At 58.2% G+C, this 19,445-nt stretch overlaps 3 protein-coding genes across 8 annotated transcripts in view; all 3 read left to right on the plus strand.

Annotated features, from left to right (window-relative positions):
- Nucleotides 1-1,471: 1,471 nt before the first annotated feature.
- Nucleotides 1,472-14,703, plus strand: HOXC6 (homeobox C6). Of its 5 annotated transcripts, none has more exons than XM_051845600.2 (3): nt 1,472-1,611; nt 12,405-12,750; nt 13,495-14,703. In XM_051845600.2, exons 2-3 carry the CDS (start codon nt 12,597-12,599, stop codon nt 13,800-13,802), a joined length of 462 nt encoding a protein of 153 aa, XP_051701560.1. In that variant the 5' UTR covers nt 1,472-1,611; nt 12,405-12,596; the 3' UTR covers nt 13,803-14,703. The 5 variants fall into 5 exon arrangements, with proteins under 5 accessions (XP_051701560.1, XP_051701562.1, XP_051701561.1 ...); XM_051845602.2 differs by having other exon boundaries at nt 1,481-1,611; nt 12,588-12,750; XM_051845601.2 differs by lacking the exon at nt 1,472-1,611 and adding an exon at nt 3,506-3,642.
- HOXC4 (homeobox C4) overlaps nt 1,479-19,445 on the plus strand; it is a 36,297-nt gene continuing 18,330 nt past the window's right edge. Inside the window, exon 1 of one of the 2 annotated variants that reach the window (XM_051845591.2) lies at nt 1,479-1,611. The gene's annotated coding sequence lies outside the window, so the exon portion shown is untranslated. Of the gene's footprint in view, nt 1,612-3,511; nt 3,643-19,445 lie in introns of those variants that run through there. The other variant, XM_051845594.2, reaches the window with a different exon arrangement.
- Nucleotides 16,461-19,047, plus strand: HOXC5 (homeobox C5). Its single transcript, XM_051845605.2, has 2 exons — nt 16,461-17,249; nt 17,998-19,047. Exons 1-2 carry the CDS (start codon nt 16,796-16,798, stop codon nt 18,210-18,212), a joined length of 669 nt encoding a protein of 222 aa, XP_051701565.1. The 5' UTR covers nt 16,461-16,795; the 3' UTR covers nt 18,213-19,047.

Raw genomic sequence — 19,445 nt, forward strand, 5'->3', positions numbered from 1 at the left:
AGGGTCTCTGAATTTCCCTGCTGAAGGTACACTTCAGGGCAGTAAATGGTTCTTTCTTCAGGGCCCCAGACACTGAACCAGGCAAATTTTCTGAAAAGGCAGGTGGGCGTGGGTATCCCGCCAAGATGGGGAAAGCTTCAAACTGCCTTGCACCCTAGACTAAGATCATGGGCATTCTCTTTTCGGTTCTGAAATGAGTGCACGCTGCAGAGTGAGCCTAGGAAATGTGGACACCTGGTGCTGGGGAAGGTCTTGGGGGAGGGGAGAGGTGGATGTCATTGTCCCTGGGTAAGGGCTCTGAGGGTGAGATTTGCCTTCAGGGTCCTGGAAGCCATCCCAAGTTCCCAGCCCTCCTGCTGCCTCTGCAGGAAAGCCCAGGGCTGCCCGTAGAGCTCACAGCTTCTCAGACCCCGGCCAGGTCAGCCCTACTGGGAGGTTGCCAGTGGCCCGTGACTCCGATCCCGTCTAGGGTGTAACGGGAGTTTGCGCGCACACCCTGGTAGCAGAGAGAAAGCTGTTTTTTCCTAGGGAGAAAAGAAAAAAAGAGAGAGATAGGGCTAGGGAGGGCATCCCTTTCCTTGATCCGCCAGCCGACACTAGCCCAAGGCCACAAATCTTCGCAAAGCTTGGATTCCCCTCCATGCAACCTTAATACCTCCATTTATTAAGGACAGTATTTAAAATTCGGCGCAGCAGGCAGAGGCACCCGACGCCTCAGTGCCCGAACCTTTCCTGCTTGGCTCGCCGCGTGCCCCTGCAGCGCTCTCCGAGCTGCCCGGGAGCAGCCGGGCCGTGGGGAGTGGGCGGTGGGTGGGGGTGGGGTGGGGGTCGGGGGATGCTCCCTCTCAGAGAGAATTGGGTAAACATGGCGACCGCGGCGCCCATTTGCACACGCTACACAAATGCATCGCATTCCCGGTTGTTTGCAGAAAATTTACAGCTGAGTAATAAAAGTTTACGATCGACTCACAAGTTGGATTGGCCACAAGAAGTCATGTGGATTCCATCCATGAACGTGAACTTTTTATTGTGGTTTGTCCGTTCCGAGCGCTCCGCAGAACGGTCCTCCCTGTAAGAGCCTAACCACGGCCAGGGAAACCAGCACTGGGCGCTCCCTTCATTACCAGTGTATTTTTTTTATTAATCTGATAAATAATTATTCCTCTTCCCCCTCCCCCAGTTTAATTTTTCCCTCCCAGGTGGAGTTGCCGGCAGCTGGGGGCACCTGGGAAGGGTGGGGATGGGAGGGGAGAGGCAGGAGTTGAGGGTCCTCTCTCTCCTTTCCCCCAGACCCCCTGGCCCCCAAGGGGCAGGAGGAATGCGGGAGTTGGAGTTGAGACCCGGAGCCACAGAGGCCTCCGCCCCTCTCCTCCCAGGCTCTCCCTCCTGCCCCCCTTCTCGCAACTCTCCTCGGTTTTATTTGGCTTTTTTTTTTTTTTTTTGGCGATTAGGACTGTTCTTTTTTATTTTTGAATTTCCATAAAGTATATGTGTGTGTGTGGAGCTGAGACGGGCTCGGCAGCGGCACAGAATGAGGGAAGACGAGCAAGACAGTGTGGGAGAGAGAGAGGCAGAAAGAGAGGGAGAGAGGGAGAGTGACAGCAGCGCCCGGTAAGTGTTTCCTTATTGGTTCAACTATGTAACTAATGGTCCGTAGCTGGGTGGCGGTTTCAAGATAAGGACAGCAGCGGCTTGCCTCGGTTACAGAGGAGAAGGGGTGGGCGCGTGGGTAATTATGGGGAGGAAAAGTGGGGGTGGGTGGGGTTAAACTGGAGCGCTGGTAACTGCTAGTGGGGCGGGTGTGCTGTCCCGGTGCCCCCTGCGCGCCGCCGCCGCTGGGGGTAGAGGGGCACGACGTTGGAGCCCGAGGGGCGCGCGCCGAGCCGGGGCTGGGGAGGGGTCGTCGAAGGCGCCGGCCCTCTCCGCGTGATGCCCACCGCGTCGGTGGTACCTGTTTATTATGGATCTGCGGGACGGAGGGGGCCTGGAGGCTGCAACTCCAGGGTGGGGAGAGGGAACCTGTAGGCTGCGCCCACTGCCCCCTGAGCGACGTCAGCACCCCCAAGCCGCCCGAACAAACTTTCGGGCGCCCCTCCCCGTCCGGCAGCCCCCTCCCTCTCGGAGAGCGCGGCGGCCACAGCTCACACATGCGCAGTGCGCGCCCAGGGCCGGGCCGCCGAGCAGGAAGCGGGCGCAGCGAGGCGGACGGCGGGGCCTGTTAATTGGCAATTAAGGGGGAGGCTGGTGGCTGGTGCGCGTCAGCCGCAGGAGAGCGTCTGCCCACCCCCTGCTCCCGCCCCCACTCTGGCGGATGGCAGGGTGGGAGGTGCCCTGCACTGCGGGTGAGGGTGGGGGTGGGGGTGGGGGCTGCCGTCCTCTAAAGCCATCTTGTGCGCGCAGAAAAAGAGGCCTATCCGCTTTCTCTCCCTGGGTCCGGTGCCCCCACCCCCACCGCAGCCACCCCGCCCGGGATGCCCACCGGAAGGCTCCACGCCCCTGCACGGCTGCTCCGGCCTGGGGCGGAGGTGGGGATGGGGGCGGCCCCCGGCGGGACGGGGACAGGCCCAAGGCCTCGCCGGCGGTGCCTCGGTGTGCTGAGGAGGCAGCGAGGACCCCAGGGGCGGCGGGCTTCCGGGTGCAGGCGTCAGGACAGCGTGGCCAGGAGGGTCCGGGGCGCCGGGGATCTTCCTCATAATTGGTGCTAATGGCGTGTTGTATAGTCTTAACCCGACACATATGGCTTCATAACACAGTGGCTTAATTTCTTCCAAATGTACGTGGCCCTGAATGTGTTGCAGTGTGATATATGACCGCGCCCTGCTCGGGGGCCTGGGTCCGAGGCGGCTCCTACCCGCATGAAATGGATGAGTTTGTGTTTGGGAAAGGCGACGCACACGCAAACGCTTACCCACCCAACGAGACACACCCAGTGCGGGGAGGGGGCGCGCCTTCCTGGGGAGGTCTGAGTCTGGGGGCAACACTCAGCCTTCAATAGGAGCCAGACACCCCCACCCACACAGGGCTACTGGGATTCTGCGGCGAGCCGGAGTGGGGGAGGGGACCGCTCCTCGATTTCCTGTTTAAATCCTGACCCATTGCTGGGGTGGGGGCGGGGGACGGGAGGGGGCAGAAAAATCCGTTTTTATCAAATTCTTAAAAATCCAGTTGGACTGCAATTGGAATCCATCCCCCTGGGTTGCAATAACGGTGAATCTTCTGTCCCCTCCCCCCACAGTCCCCTACCCTTCCTCTCCTGCCCCCCCAAAATTCCCCTTTCGCAGCCGACATAAAGACCTCGGAGGTATTCTCCCGAGGGAAGAAATGGCATTTTCTCTCCCCCTTCTCCCACCCCCCCCCCCGCCTCCCCAGGACTGTGTGTCGGCAGAAGCGTCTGCCGAAGGGCTAATTTCGCGTTCCTTGTTTACGATCGAGAAAAGCGCTTGGCTGTCCCCAAATGGGCCCAGCCCGCCGCCTTGCGCCGACTGCCGCGCGCTCTCCGCCGCTCGGGCGCGGCCCGGGGTCTGACGTCCCGGGGACCCGGAGTCGGAGGGAGCTCAGGAGGGCGAGGGGAGAACGGTGGAGGGGCCGAGAGGCCCGAAAACGGGAGCCTTTCTCCTGGCGTAGAGTGGGAGCCGCCGACGGGTGAGGCCTCTGTTTCTCTCTTTCGCCTGTGTGTCGTCCGCCCCCGCCCCTGCGGATGGCCGCACGGACGCGGGGTGGGGGTGTGTGCATAAGTCTCCTTTGTTCGTCCCAGAACGAGAACCGTTCCCAGAGAAAGCCATTCAGGCTCGCGGGGAGTCACCTGGGATACTAGAGGGGCTGCCTCCCATCGGAGAGGCGGGCCTGGGCCAGGCTGGGGGTATTTCTCTGGGACCACAGGGATCTAACTGAAAGGCGCTGACCGTGAGATCTAGGGGTGCTAGGGTTCGAGGGTGATGGGTTCACACTACCATCCTGTGCCCCCATCAGGAAGTTGCATTGATTTTCTGTCTCTTCTGGCTCAGGTCCGCAGGTCCCCACTTTGCGCGGTGCCCTTCATCCCTAAACCCATCCTGGTCCCGCTGAGACAGAGGGATGCAGAGAGAGAGAGAGAGAGAGAACGGGGCAGCAGTGCTGGCCTTGGTTTTCAGTTTTCCAGTCTGGCCAGGAGATAGGCGGGTCTCCAAGGCCAGCCCTCTGCTTCGTTACTTTCGCTTTTCTTTTGCCTCTCTGTCACTCTGTGGAGCTCCAACAGAAAGCACAAGAGGGGGGCCTCCAGTGGCAACCTCAGCCTTCTTGCAGGCCAGATTCCCTGCAGACAAGGTCCCTGCTGCAGGAGAGCTGCTCTGTGATTATCTAATAATAGCCAGGGGAGCTGAGAATAGAATCTGGCTCAAGGACTCTGCACACCCAAGGCTGAGGCTGGCCAGACACTGGATCTGTGGATCTGGGCCTGGCAGTGCTGCCTGGAACCCTGGGCCCCCAGTGTTCTCTGAGCCCATTCTGGGCACTCTCAGGCCTGGCCCTCACTGGGGGTGGGGGTGGGGGCTTTGTCAGGCCTGCCATCCGTGTATTTCATGTGCTGTCTCCTAACTAAGAAGCAAATGGACATCTCTCCCTGTTGTGACAGTAATGATCCCCACGGAGAAGGTGACCTTGTTGGGAGAAGGTGACCTTGTTGGGTTGGCTGTTGTGTTCTGCAACCAGGCTTGGGAGCTTTCATACATTTATTATAAACAGGCTCAAATGTACAGACTCAGACCTGTGCGTGAATATACACAGACTCATGTTTCCTCGGCAGCTAATTGTGTATTACCATGCCTAGATTCGCTCAAACACCGTTTTATGTGCATGCGAAATGTTGTTAGCCCTCATTCATAGATGAGAGTGAGCTCGTGGACTCACAGGGCACAGCCAGGAGGCCCCGTGTGCGTGCTGGAGATGGGATAGGCGGGTTCCAGGAACCCACGGGTGCCACAAAGGTGTTCCCAGACCTCACTGCCTTCCCTGGGTTGGGGAAATGCCAGACCCCTCGGATTTATTTCTCGTGGTATTTCCCTCCAACGTCCCCAGCTTGCAGACTGTTGGGGACCCCAGTGGTCTTGAAAGTGAATTCTGGGGCACTCTTTCACAGCCGTGGAGGGCCCAGGAGCAGTGCTGAGCACCCAGCAGTGGGCCATGGTGCTGCTGGTTCTCCTGGGTGGGTGATTAGGTGGTCTCAGGCGGTGTGCTGAGGTAGGGGCCAGCCCGGAGGCTGGGCGAGGCCGGTGGAAGAGCGAGCCAGAGGGCCGGGGAGGCAGCAGCATTTGTCTCTCCTTGCTCGCCCTGGCCGCGGCACCACCCCAGATTTGCCTGCATTTGTGGGAGCAGATTAGGACCTCTCTGGGGTCCCCCCAAACACCCAGATCTGGAGACTCACGGGAATGCGTTTAAATCCACTCGGCTACCTGAGCCAGGGCAAAGCCAGGCACTGGGGGAGGCTGCTGGAGGCCGAGCAGGATCCACACTGGGCCCCGCCTGTGCGCCTCGGAGTCCGCGCTGCAGTCATCGGGGGCCTCTTTTCCGGCCTTTCTCGCTTCCCGGGCTACGAAAAGACAGAGCAGAAGGGAAATATAAATGTCAGTTAAAAAAAAAAAAAAACACCCATAAAAGAAAAGTAAGGGCAGAGCAGGGCCAGGAGGGTTTTCCCGCCGCCGCTGGGCGAAAGGTTCCTCTTAGGAGTCGCGTCCAGACACGCTGTGGCGCCCAGCCCTCGGCTCTCTCTCGCAAGCCTGCTCCGCCGGCCCCGAGCGCGGGCCTCTGCCACCTGGGGCGCAGAGGGTGCCGTGCCCCCAGGACGGTGCCCCCTTGCCTGGCCCACGGCCTGTGCCGCCAAGACGCAGCTGCCCCTGTTTATTGTGTCTGTGACTTGTTTACTTGTTTTGTCTGCTGCCACCCTGCGTCTGAAACCCGCCAAACCAGCACACCCGCCCGGGAAGACAAAGTGCGGGGCGGGCTCCCCAACTCCCTCCCCTCCCCAGCACCCCCTCCAGGCCCTGCGCTGAGCGAGGAAGCAGGAATTGTCCTGAAGTAGCCCAGCTGTTTATGGGGTCGGGGGGGGGAATTGTGGGGTCACTGTAAACCTCCGGATGTCCTGGTACTGGGGAAGCTCGCAAGCAGCCCTCCAAATGCCCTGGGCTCTTTTTTTTTCTTTCCCCTGGTAACTGCTTGGTGAATGGGGGGTCAGTCACTGGGAAAGCTGGGGCCCCCTCACCCCTCTTCCCCCATGCATTCTGCAGGAGTTTCCCTGAGACTAGGTTGTTGTGTTTTCAATCAGGTTAGTGTTGGCGGATTCATACAGCTGCCGTAAACCGTGTCGCTGGCCCCTTTCCTCATCCCCCCAAAAGAGCGGCGAATTTAAGCAAATCTCACAAAATTAAATTGCCCCTTCGCTAAAGATCCTATAAATCTCCGGCCCCACCAGGTGTAGAGTCAGAGACACCGTTGTTTGCCTTTAATTTCGCTCCTGGCTATCGAGTCTAAAAGAGTATCGTCGAAGAAAGTGATATTCTCGTTTCTGAAATTAATTTCCCCCTCCCGGTCTAGCTCCCTCTTTGCGCCAGCACAGATTAAATGGTTCGTTCAGATCTGCAAACAGTAAAGGATAAAAGTATTTATAGGGGAGCGAGGAGGGTGTTTCATGGTTGGCTTATTGTTCCAGAACATAATAACATTTTATTTTCAAGCAGAAGTTAGGGGGCAAGAAGTGGGGGAAAGAAGGAAGAAAACCAGAGAAAGCCGAGCACCCGCACACAGAACTCCCCCTCCATGGAGAACTTTGATGACATTTACAATTTCCATATGGCAGCTCGCTGTGACGTCATAAATGCCAAGTTCTTGCATTTTACAATTCTCATAAACCTTCCTAGAGGGTCCAAGCAGTGCTCAGCGCTGAGGGGCGTGAGATGCCGGAAGTTGGGCGTCTTTTAGTCCAGTGCAGAACCGCTCTACCCCTTCTTGCTCATCGGGTACCCTCTTTAGCTGGGAGCTGAAATATCCTGGGTATTCTGAATTTTAACTTCTCCTGGACCAAGCAGAGCCACTTGCTGTGCTCCCCCCAACACACACACCCAGCATATCTGACACTGGGGTCACTGCTATGTCCCCAGGGTGTCCACAGGTCCCCCCTTCAGCTGTTTGGAATAAAGGTGAGAGGTTAGAGGGCCAGGCCCCCAAAAGCCAGAAAGGATTTTTCTTTTTTCTACCCAAATGGAGCTGGAAGGGGGCTCAGACCTGAGTGTGATGGGACAGAGGTGCTGGGGACCTGTTTTACTTTTAACCTGAGAGGCCCAAGAAGCGAACGGAGAACCTGAGCAAACACCAGAGTGAGGGTTTGTGTCTGCTGATGGTGGCGGTAATAAGTATGGTGCCAGGAAGGGAAGGCAGGCAGAAATCAGGAGAGAGGGAGGGAGGAGAGGAACGACACCTTTCTTTTCTGTTTCATTGCAGTAACCCGCAGCAGCTCGGGCAGGCTCTTAACCTTTACTTCGCTCAAGCGAGGAGTGGCCAGTGCAGGCCTCAGAGGTGTTTGGGGCACTTCTCAGTCCCCATTCGGCCTCCTCCTCCCTCTTGGCGGACCCCCAACTCCCTTCAGCTGGCCCGTGACAGCCATGTCCCCAAAATATCTGCACCCCCAAACTGGGATCCATTTCTGGGTTGGGTGTGTCAAATTTCACTCCCCCCCCCAAGAGTCTGCAAGCCAGAACTTTGAAAGGAGGGTGTTCCTTTATGGAATGCAGCACGTGCATGGGTGTGGGGTGTGTGTGCACAGACACCGTCCGTCCCCCCACCATATCTGTGAGCAACTGGAGCCCCTGGGGTGAGCCCCTGCTTTGGTCCCTAAACTGAGGGCGGGGGAGGGGGAGTCCCCTGCGTTCACCTTCTCGGGCAGACCAGGAGGAGCTTGGCAGTGTTTTGACTCTGAGTTCCACGGGAGATCAAAGGACCTTGTCCCCCAAACAGCAGGCATTTAGAGTACGAATTTTATTTTTTTAATAAAAAAGAAATCTTGTCTTAAGTCAGTTGGGCCAACTGAACAGTGGCTCCAGAACAGCAAAGCCTTAACCAAACAGTGCGATTGTGAAGTGAACGGAGCCAGTGATTGAAACTCTCGGCGTTCTCTGTAAGAGGGATTTTAGCCCTCACCCGGGGCACAAAAGGAGCTGGCAGGCAGCCGCCTTCTCCCACTCTGCAGAGAGAATTAGGGGTGGTGGTGGGGCCACAGGCTTCCCTGCACCCCAGCACCCAAGTCCTGCAGCCCCAGTGTTGGGGTCCCTGAGCAGCCAGTGGAGGCGCTGAGCTGTAGCTGGTGGCGCGGGCAGCCAGGACTGGAGTGTGTGTATCTGTGTGCGAGGGTGGGTGAGTCTCAAACAGGGTGCAGAGTTTAAGGTAATTGGGGATCACACATGAGGGCAGAACCTCTGGAAAAGAGCACCCTCAAATCAAAATTCCCGACCTCAGCTCCCTCCCTGCCCACACACCTCCCTGAGAAATTAATGTTTTCCAGAGCAAAAGCAAAGCAGTGTGAAAGGCAAGGTGAGGCCTGTCCAGGAGCCTGTCTTGGGCTGGGGTGCAGGTACACCTACCCTCTCCCCAATTCAGAGCCGCAGAGGCCCCCAGCTTGGGGGGGGGGCCTGGAGCGGCTGGGGCTGGCATGGGAATACTTAACTCCCCGCGGGAACCCCCCAGGTGGCGGATCTCCAACTCTCCCCTTAGCCTTGGGGACTTCACTCAGGCCCTAGGCACGGGCGGTGAATTCTTCCCCTATAATTAGTGCTCATGAAAAGGGTGTGCTTGGGCTAGGGGGCCAGGAGGGGAGAGGGTGGGGAGCACCGGGACAGCGAATGGCAACTGTACCCTTTTCTGTGTCTTCTGAGAGCTGGTTTTACATCCACTAATTACAGCTCCCAACACGAAAATCTGCTCACAACGCTAAAGCGCCCTCCGAATGCCTAATTCCTGGGGCCGCGGGGTCCAGAGCCGGCGCAGACCTGCGGGCCTGATAGGAGGTGTCCTCTGATTCCCCCCAGGCTTGTTTTATAGAAACAAAGAACAAGTTCTCTCCCCTCCTGCCTGGGACTTGTGTGCATATTTACAGAGCTCAACTGCAGTTTTAATAAAACATCTGTTCTTGCTTCTGCTGATGAGTTTCCATAATTGTTTTCAGACAAATTGAACAGGAAAATATAAATATATTTAGAAAAATCCAAGTGCTAGCTTCCCCCACAGACAGCCTTTCTTATGCCCCCCCCCAAATAAAATTAACATGAAATGGGAAAAGGAAAATACAACCCAATGGAGGGAAGATCGGGCTCATCTGACCTGCTCTCCCCCCTTGGAGCGAAGCCTTCCAGCAAATTCCAGCCGCATAATTAAAGATCAAACTGCACGAAGGGAGCTTCGTTCGGCAGGAACGGAAGGTGATGGGGGGAGAAATCAACGGTGGCCGCGTGGAAACGCGTTTGTATTTCCGCCTCCCCCGCTCTCGCCCTTCCAGCCAGCCTTTCTGCCTGTTTCCCCCAGCAGCTGGTTTCTGTTCCTTATGAATCGGCGAGACCTTTCAGTCCCTGCCCTCTGTTTAGGGACGTAATAAAACACTTAACTTTCCGGGCCTGAGACTTACACTCTGCTCCTTAGGTCGCCCACCCCCCGAGAGCCCAAAAGAGAATCTCCCCCAATTTTGGGGCCCCCTTCTTCATGCCGAATTGAGGAGAGGCCCAAGGAAACCCAGACGTCCTTGTGGGGGGAGGCTGTATCTTACGCCTTCTCCTGGAACCCCTTCTTTTTTTCACGCCCCCCCCCGCCAAGGTCCTTTCCTCCCTCCACCCATAAAAGAGATTTTAAAATACATGGAAGATCAACAATCATTGAAAGCAAAACCTCATTAAGGATCCTATCTTCCATCATTCAATTTGTTGTACATTGCAACAATTTAATATCTTGAAGGAATTATCACTGACATGATTTATCCCTCCAGCAATCTTTCTCTCTGAAATGGGGGGTTACTCTTTCTTCCTGCTTCTTCTACTTGTTCCACTGCTACCCTCAGGGCAGAGCAGAAGCTGGGAACTTTGAGACAGGCTACTTGTGGCCAGGGGTGCTTCCTGGCTCAGCCTCCAGGAGGCTCGCCCCCTCCACACTTGTTCTTCTCCCCCTACTTCTTGCCCTGGTTGGGGGGGCGGGAAGCTGTGGCCCCAGCCAGCTGTTAGAAACCTCTGCCCAGGCATGCCATGAATTCGAGGACAGCTGGACTGGAGAGCCAAAAGCAACTCATGTGTGATGTCTCTGCTTGTGTACCTGCCATGTCACCCCAAAATGAGATCAAATTTTCTTCCTCTTCAGTTTAAGAACCCCCCCCCCATCCGCTTTCACCTTTATTTCCTCGGGGAGGAGAAAGTGTGGTCCCAGCGGAAGAACCTTCCAATGGGAGGGGTCTGTCTCCTATCTCCTAAATACCAACCAACTTCCCTCCTTTTCGAAGGACTGGGGCTGTATTTTTTTCTTCAAAGCCAGCACAGATCGTCTGGCAGGAAGACCCCCGTGAGCCCCTCGCAAGGTTCACGTAGTAACTAGCATGGGGTCCCCACCAGCTCCTACGTACTGTCTGCTTTGGGGTTCAAGAAACTTTATTTTTCCCCCCTAGCGACACTCCAGGGAAACCTTAGCTTTACAGAAGACGAATAAACGAGTTTTTTCCCAGCGTAGTCCTGTTTATGGCTTTATTGCCACCCATTGATTACTCCGCTTTGTTACACAGAAGGAAAAGATCATAAAATCCGGCGACATCCGGGTTCTTGTTATAGCCAGTGCCCCCCCTAAAAAATGATTGAGGGGAAAATATGAGCTCTCAGTACGCGCCCCGCGCACGCCCCACCACCCCCTCTTTGTCACCTCGAAGCATTTTCTGCCTGTGTCGCGACATCAGATTAAGTTTGGGTTCCATCAGGAGAAAGCGCCCATCTGCACACCTTCCGCTGTTTTGCAGCTCCCTCAGAAACCTCGGACTCAGCTGCCTGTTCCTAGCCGGCTCTTCCTTTTCCTCAGCCCCAGGGTGGGGGGGAACACGGGAACAGAGGCTGCTGAGAGTCCCGGCCCCACTGGCACTTGGGCAGGAGCTCCCCACGAGCAGCCTTTCCCTAGAGTCTTCAAACCCCAGAGCTTGGGCCCAGGATGCCTCCTTGGGGGCAAGGGGGGCTTCTGACCTGGGCAGGGGCTTGAGACTGCAAGGAGCTAACTGTCCACCAGCGCCTCACCGGCCCAGCCTTCTCTTTCTGCCTGGAACCCCTGTGAATCACTCCACCGTGCTCGCTGCCTCCAAATCATAAATTCTCCCCAACATAAACAGGAGTTGATGTCTCTAGAAAGACTCTCAGAGTTTGCTTTCTTCTTCCTTTTACGCTCTCTCCCACCTTTTACTACTTTTTCTTCCTTTTCTGTTGTATTTTTATACATTTTCCCTTTTAGGAAAAAAATGCTGCAACAGTTTTCCCAAAAAAAGGGAGGGGAGGGTCCCAAGGCGGAGGCAGAATGGAGCAAAGAGGCCCAGGAAATCAGACACATGGCCCCTTTGCCCAGGTCAGCTCTGCCACTGTACCCTAAAGTCTCACCTTCACCCCTGGAGACTTGCCTGCCTCCCATATGCTCCCTGCACCCAAGACTCTGGGCCACACCCTCCTCCCTCCTGGTGCTGTGAGGTTTCATGTAATTTCTTTCGACTTCTGATTTTTTTTTAATTGTTGGGGGAAAAAATACACCGGCTCAGTGATGGAAACTCACTCCAGAGAGTGTCAAAGGAGGATTTCCTGGAGGATTTCTAGGGAACCCCCTGAGCTGGGAGGGAGTCTTTCCCACGGAGTCATCGGGACGTAATTTTAGAAGGAGGTAGTTACAAAATAAGAAATCAGATTGAAAATGCAGGGATTTCTCCGGCCCTGGCTCTGGTCACAGCACAGCCCAGTTAGCTGGGGCTGAGAGATTCCCCGGGAGCACAGCTGGCGTTGGGGGGGGGGGGGGGGCGGAGCCCCTGCTGGCGGGCACGCACCCCCTCCTTCACCCCCAAACCAGTTCCCTTGCATATATATTTTTAAGAGAAATCCAAGTCTCACTTTTAAAGCACACACTTAGTCTCAACTAGGGAATCAACAGAAGCAGAAGCGATTTTTTTCCCCCTTCTTGACATCTGGCTTGCGATTGGCTGGAAGGGGGTCAGCTGACTTTGTCATTTTGTCTGTCCTGGATTGGAGCCGTCCCTATAACCATCTAGTTCCGAGTACAAACTGGAGACAGAAATAAATATTAAAGAAATCATAGCCCGACCAGGTAAAGGCAAAGGGATGAATTCCTACTTCACTAACCCTTCCTTATCCTGCCACCTCGCCGGGGGCCAGGACGTCCTCCCCAACGTCGCCCTCAATTCCACTGCCTATGATCCAGTGAGGCATTTCTCGACCTATGGAGCGGCGGTTGCCCAGAACCGGATCTACTCGACTCCCTTTTATTCGCCACAGGAGAATGTCGTGTTCAGTTCCAGCCGGGGGCCGTATGACTATGGATCTAATTCCTTTTACCAGGAGAAAGACATGCTTTCAAACTGCAGACAAAACACCTTAGGACATAACACACAGACCTCAATCGCTCAGGATTTTAGTCCTGAGCAGGGCAGGACTGCGCCCCAGGACCAGAAAGCCAGTATCCAGATTTACCCCTGGATGCAGCGAATGAATTCGCACAGTGGTGAGTTTTACAGCCCCGAGATATAAATTAAATAAACTGAACTGGCTTTACGACCGGCTTCCCTAGAAGAACGGGCGGAGAGAGTTTTTTATGGCCCCATAAAAACAATCACGCTCGTCTCCTCGCCGACGAGACAGGGCCCCCTCTTCTGCCCCCTCTGCTCGCCTCCTGCTTGCTCACAGGGGCCTGGCCCCCCTCGACTGGAGGGCTCCAAGGCGAGCTGAGGGGGCAGGAACAGGGCAGAGGGGATGAGGGGAGGGGGCCCAGGGTGGGGGAGCCCCCCAAAGTCGCCTCAGGCTGAGGAGGGAGGGAGGGGGAGAGGAGAGGGCAGAGAAGTGGGGAGAAGCTTCTGAGGAGTTGAGGCACCTGCGGAGATGGGGGACCCCAGTCCTGGAGAAATGGGGCCCTCATCCCCCACTCTCTCTCTCTCTTTTTTTTTTTCAAAAATAATCTTTCAGACCCCCAGCTTTCTGCCTGATTTTTTTTTTGCTCCGCCTCCCCCCACCCACCCACCTTTCTCTGGGACCCACAACCTCTCACCCCCAGGGGAGCGCTGGAGGAGGTTGGGGGTCCTGGCTGTCCCCCGGTGGGGGTGGGGCAGAGCAAAAGGGAGAAGGCTTACTGCCCAAGGGGGCCCCTGAGCTGCTGGCCAAGTTGGGAGGCTCAGGGACTGCGAGGCGAGCTCCTCTGCGGAGAGCGGCCTTTGCTGATGGCTTTTAGTGTGTTTTGTGCCCGGATCTCTAGGGGTCGGCTACGGAGCGGACCGGAGGCGCGGCCGCCAGATATACTCGCGGTACCAGACCCTGGAACTGGAGAAGGAGTTCCACTTCAACCGCTATCTAACGCGGCGCCGGCGCATCGAGATCGCTAACGCGCTCTGCCTGACCGAGCGGCAGATCAAAATCTGGTTCCAGAACCGCCGCATGAAGTGGAAGAAGGAATCCAACCTCACGTCCACGCTCTCGGGGGGCGGCGGCGGGGCGGCCGCCGACAGCCTGGGCGGGAAAGAGGAGAAGCGGGAAGACACAGAAGAGGAGAAGCAGAAAGAGTGACCAGGACTGTGTCCCCGCGCGCGCCACCCCCGTCTGTCTCTCCTTCTCCCTGGCTCCCTCCCTCCCCCGCACACCGCCTCGCCCCTAACCACACTCTCCAGTACTTCTCACTGGCACAATTGATGTGTTTGGACGCCCTGAAACAGAATTAGGGAGTCCAACGTGGACCCGAGCGTCAGCTCCGGACCCCCTCCCGCACCGAACCGCTCTCGCCACGCGACTGCTCCTCCTCCTCCTCCTCCTCCCCTCTCCCTGCTAGCTCCTTCTCGGCTTGTCTGCAGGCCCTTTCCTGGGCCCAGGCCTTAGGGGCTCAGCCCCTGAACCTCTCTTCAGCCTCCACAGATTGCCCTGCGAATGAGGACTTGGCTACCCCCCCTCCTCCCACCACCACCACCACCACTGCCTCGACGCCCCCCACCCCGGCCCCGCGCGCAGAGCGCCGGCTCCCGGGCCCGGGGCCTCCGCTGTGGGGCCTCAGGTCCCGGCCTGGCAGCCGCGGGAGGGCGGGGAGGCCTCGGCCCCTCCGCCAGCCCCTGCCCGGCCCCTCTGCCCCGGCAAATGCCCAGCCCAGGCAACATTGTATTTAAAGAATCCTGGGGGTCATTATGGCATATTACAAACTGTGACCGTTTCTGTGTGAATATTTTTAGCTGTATTTGTGGTCTCTGTATTTATATTTATGTTTAGCACCGTCAGTGTTCCAATCCCATTTTAAAAAGGCAAAAAAAAAAAGGGAAAAAAAGAGAAAACGGCAAAAAGGAAAAAAAAAGTGAATGACGTTTGTTTAGCCAGTAGGAGAAAATAAATAAATAAATAAAGCCCCCTCGTGTTACCCTCCTGTATAAATCCGACCTCTGGATCCGTTCTCGAATATTTAATAAAACTGATATTATTTTTAAAAGTTTAGATGCGAATTTTTGTTCATTCGCTCATCCGCCGGCCTGGAGCAGGCGCCAAGCGCCCCCGTGTCCGCCCGTCGCCTGCACGCGCCTCCCCCGGGCGGCGGGCCCCCGGCCTCCCGCTTCCCCCGCGATCGCGCCGTGGGGCCGGGGATTTCGCCGGGGGCGGGGGCAGTCGGCCGGCCTCTCTCGCCGCCCCTGGGAACCCCGATCCCGGAGAGAGGGCAGGGGCCGCGCGCGAGCCCAGGCCCCCGGCCCGCGCCAGGCCGGCTGGGGCGAAACGTGGCGGAGGCGGAGGAGGGAGGCGGCGGCGGCGGGGCCGCGGGCCGGGACGCAGCGGCTCCAGGACCTCGCGAAAGAGAAAGCTTGGAAACGGAGCTCCGGCCTGCTCTGGGACTCCTGACGTGGCCGGGACAAAATTCCTCCTTCCTCTGGGGTGGGGGTGGGGGCTCCCCGGCCTGGCTGCTTTGCTCTCTCCCCAGGCCGGGGCGGCCGAGGGGCGCGGCCGGAGCCTTGGCCATTTCCCAACGCCAGCCTTCTCTCCCCAAGCCCAGCCAGAGAAACCTGAGTGGGCCTAGGGGGAGAGGGGTGGCGCAGGGGGGTGGCGGGGGTCTCTCCCGGAGGTGGGGGAAATATCCGCCGGAGTTTCCAGACTCCTCAGATCCCCGGCAGCGGGGAGGGGGCTTCTCCTGGCAGGGGCGGGGATTTCCTGGGGAGAGGCAGGCAGGAAAGAATCAGATTTGGGGCCTAGGGGCGGCCGAGACCCTGGCCGAGGGCGGCAAGGGTTGCCCAGGCTCCTGCCGGTCCCTCCCCTCCGCCCGCCAGGTAGCGCAGAAATGGCTCCCTGGAAGGCCCGGCCCAAGGAGGGCCTCCTCCTCCGCCTGGCTCTCCTAAGGCCCGGCAAGGCTTGGAGCTGCCCCTCCATGCCCTCGAGTGCCGTGGGTTTGCGTCTGACACCGGTACCGGCGGAGGAGCGCACGCCGCCGGGAGGCCGCGCAGTCCCGTCCCGCAGTGCCTTGTATCTGGTTCTTGACGCAGGCGCGATTGAAAACCGCCGTGTGGCCACCTCTGGGTGCCTGGCATGGTGAGGTCTCCGTGGAGCAACTCCACCTGGCGCCTGGCCTCCGGGCTCCGCGCAGAGCGCCCCAGAGCCTCGTGCTGCCCGCGCCAGGGGCCCTACTCCAGCATAACCTGTCTGCTCTCCAGAGGGTGTGTCCCCGGTTCCGCGCTGGCAGGCACCTCCTCCGCAGTGGCGGGAGGGGGGAGACCTTAGCACCTCCGAGGAAAAGGGACTTTGACCTTTGACTTGGGGAGCCTGAGATAAGCCCCCTTGGGTCTCCAGCCTGGGCAGGGGCCGCCCTACCCTAAGTCCCTTCTCCACAGCCATTTCCGAAGTTTGGAAGACCCCAGAAGTGGGGATAACCGGGCTACCCACTACAAAAAAAAAAAAGCACCTCTGTGCATCCTAAGCGGGGCCTCGTCGTTTCTCAAATTTAAATAGAATGTAAAAGTCCAGCACAGGGGCTTGTTGCATCAACAATCAGTTTCTACTCCACTGGATGGAAAATGCAGCCGGCCGGAAGGCGAGCCGGCACGTCAGGATGCAGTTCCTACAAGTAGGCACCAGGTGTCGCTGTGGGCTCGTTGTCCCGGCTACCCCCCAATTCCAAGAACCATTTTTTCCTCTCCCTTCCCTCTCTGTCTCCTCTCTCTGCCTCCTCCCTCTCTCCCTCCCACCCTCCCTCCCTCTCTCTCTCCCCCTCTCTCCGTCTCTCTCTGTCTCTCTCGCTCTCTCCCCCCTTCTCACTTCCCTCTCCCCCTTGGTTGGGTTTTGCCAACATATCAAGATGCGTTTCGCCGGCTTCCATCACTAACCTCCCGGAGGTCATCAAGCCAAATTTATGAGTGGCCGCTGGAGTCACGTGACTCTATTTAAGGCTCCCTTATTTGGGAAGAGCGCATAGGATAAAGAAAGAGATATCTCCACCTATAAATTGTGCACTTTGGAGAACAAAAAACCCCTCAACTTCAAAGAGTCACAAATCACCCTTAATCAAAAAGGGTGCAGAAATTTTTTTTTGGGCCCTCCCCGCCATGAGCTCCTACGTAGCCAATTCATTCTATAAGCAGAGCCCCAATATCCCTGCCTATAACATGCAAACTTGTGGGAACTATGGATCGGCCTCAGAGGTGCAGGCACCCAGGTACTGCTACGGCGGAATGGACTTAAGCATCAGTTTCCCACCGCCTGCGCCTTCCAACTCTCTCCACGGGGTAGACATGGCTGCCAACTCCCGGGCTCACCCCGACCGCCCCGCCTGCAGCGCCGCGGCCGCTCCGGGACACGCGCTGGGCAGAGACGAAGCGGCTCCTCTGAACCCCGGGATGTACAGTCAGAAGGCGGCTCGCCCGGCGCTGGAGGAGCGAGCTAAGAGCAGTGGGGAGATCAAAGAGGAGCAGGCGCAGACAGGGCAGCCCGCCGGACTGAGCCAGCCACCGGCCCCGCCACAGATTTATCCGTGGATGACCAAACTGCACATGAGCCACGGTAAACTTTAGGACTTCATTTTGCGCGCTCGGGTCCGCCTGGGTTTTATAGGCCATGCGGGGCAAATAAAGAAAAAAAACCTGCGGCCATAAATTTTACGATCCAGGCATCAATGGCTCGTAAAACTGTCCACTAAAAGGCTTAGAGGCTGTGTGCGTCCAAATTTACGACGACATAATTGGATCATAGGAACAAAACGTGTATAAAAGGCAATATTCAATTTTTGGGGGAGAGGGAGGGAGTTAAAAAAATAGAGGGATCTGAAGGGTGAGCGGCGCGGGGCTCCGGCGCGGGGATCCCCCCGCGGCTGGCTCCCTCCCTCCCCTGCGGAGCCCGCTCGGCCGGCGCTCGCCGCTCGCCGCTCGGAGGCTCCCAGCGACTCGGGAGGGGCGGGAGGGGGGTCCCCGGTGCCCGGACCTGGAGGGTGCTTGCTGTTCGGTCCGAGCCTGGGTCTCCCTCTTCCCCCCACCCCCCCTCAGCCCCTCCGGCCCGCCGAGCGAAGGCTGCCGCGCGGAAAGTTTCCCGCCCGGGGCGGAAGCGCCTCTGCCCGGGCCTGGCCAGGTCGGGCCGGCCGCTGCGGCCCGCGGGGCCTGTCCGGCCGCGCTCACCTCGCCTCGCCTCGCCTGCCTCCCTCCCTCCTCCGGCCGCGCGTGGGGGGCTCGGGTCTGGGCTGGGGGAGCCGGGGCGCTACATGCTATTCACCCCTGCCTGGCTTTTGGTGGGGGGGTGGGTGCGGTTTCTGTTCCAGAGACGGACGGCAAGCGGTCCCGAACCAGCTACACGCGCTACCAGACCCTGGAACTCGAGAAGGAATTCCACTTTAACCGCTACCTCACTCGCCGCAGGCGCATAGAGATCGCCAACAACTTGTGTCTCAACGAGAGACAGATCAAGATCTGGTTCCAGAACCGCAGGATGAAGTGGAAGAAAGATTCCAAAATGAAAAGCAAAGAGGCTCTTTAGAGGCAGCCGGGCGGCCCACAGAGAGCCTCCCGGGGGCCCCCCAAGCCGCCTTCGGTCCTGCGCCTTTCCTTTTCGTTTTTTCTCTCTCTATATTTTGGGGTGTGGGGGTGGGAGCTACAGCCTTGGCCCCCAGGGCCTCTCAGACAAAAAAAGCGCTTCCCTCACCCACCCGGGTTCCCGCCGCGGGGGGCTGCCCCATCTCCCTTTAGCTGGACTCAGCTCTGCTCCGCTCAGCACCGGGCAGCTCCGGTACAGGCTGATACCTAGCGACCCTGGGCCTGGGCAGCCTCTCTGGCTCCCAGCCCCAGCCCGCCAGGCCCAGCCGAGTCACTGTGGTCCCGGTGGTGCCACAGGCCCCTGGCTCCGACCCTCCAGCCTCGCCCTCGCCTTTGTTCCCGGATAGGCCGGCCGAGCGGCTGCAGGCTGGTGAGAGCGTGGCTGTGCCTGGCGGAGTCCGTCGCCAAGTCTCGGGGTGCTTCTTTGCAGTGACTAAACCCCCTGTGCACTTACTGGAGATTTGCATATGAAAAGGGGAGAGGTCGGGGGTCCCCTCGGTTGCCCCGTGCTCGGGGACCTCTCTTCCCACGGGAGAAATCCGGGAACCGCCCCCACCCCAGCCTGCACCGCCCGCTGCATGTCCTCAGGCCCAGCCCCAGCCTGCTAGCTAGCTCCACTCTCGGGGTTTCCTGCCGCTGGGCCCCTTGCTGGTCCACGGCCCCCGCCACAGCCCTCTCTGCCCTCTTGCCCCATCGCTATGGCCCAACTATTTATTGACTCCAGGTCTTTCCGGAAGCTATATTTTGTCATATCAAATAAAGACGAAGCGAGAACAGGACTGAAAGTGCCGTGGCTCCCGTCTGTTTGGGTCAAAGTGTCTGAATGGGCTCTGAGGTGTAGGGGGAGGCCCCTCGCCTTTAAGTCTCCCCTGGAAAAACAAATTGTTTTGGGGACTTCTAAGGGCAGCGAGAAAGGGGAGATGAACTCAGCCCCTTTCCTGGCCCGAAGCTGCGGAGCAGAGCGGCTGGGGCGGGGGTGGGCTTTTCCCTCTGGTGCTGGCTCTCCCAGGCCTTCAGGTCTGCACACCGGTTCCCACTCTGGCTCCAGACTGGCAGCAGCCCTCCCCGCCTCCCCTCCTGCATGCCAGAGCTAATCTGTAGGGACTGATGGCTCCGCCGCCGTGTGCTAGATTTTGGGGCCCTCTGGAGGGCTCTCCTGGGGCCAGGGGGCCCACTG

Source organism: Oryctolagus cuniculus, chromosome 11, assembly GCF_964237555.1.
Source record: "Oryctolagus cuniculus chromosome 11, mOryCun1.1, whole genome shotgun sequence".
Lineage (NCBI taxonomy): Eukaryota > Metazoa > Chordata > Mammalia > Lagomorpha > Leporidae > Oryctolagus > Oryctolagus cuniculus.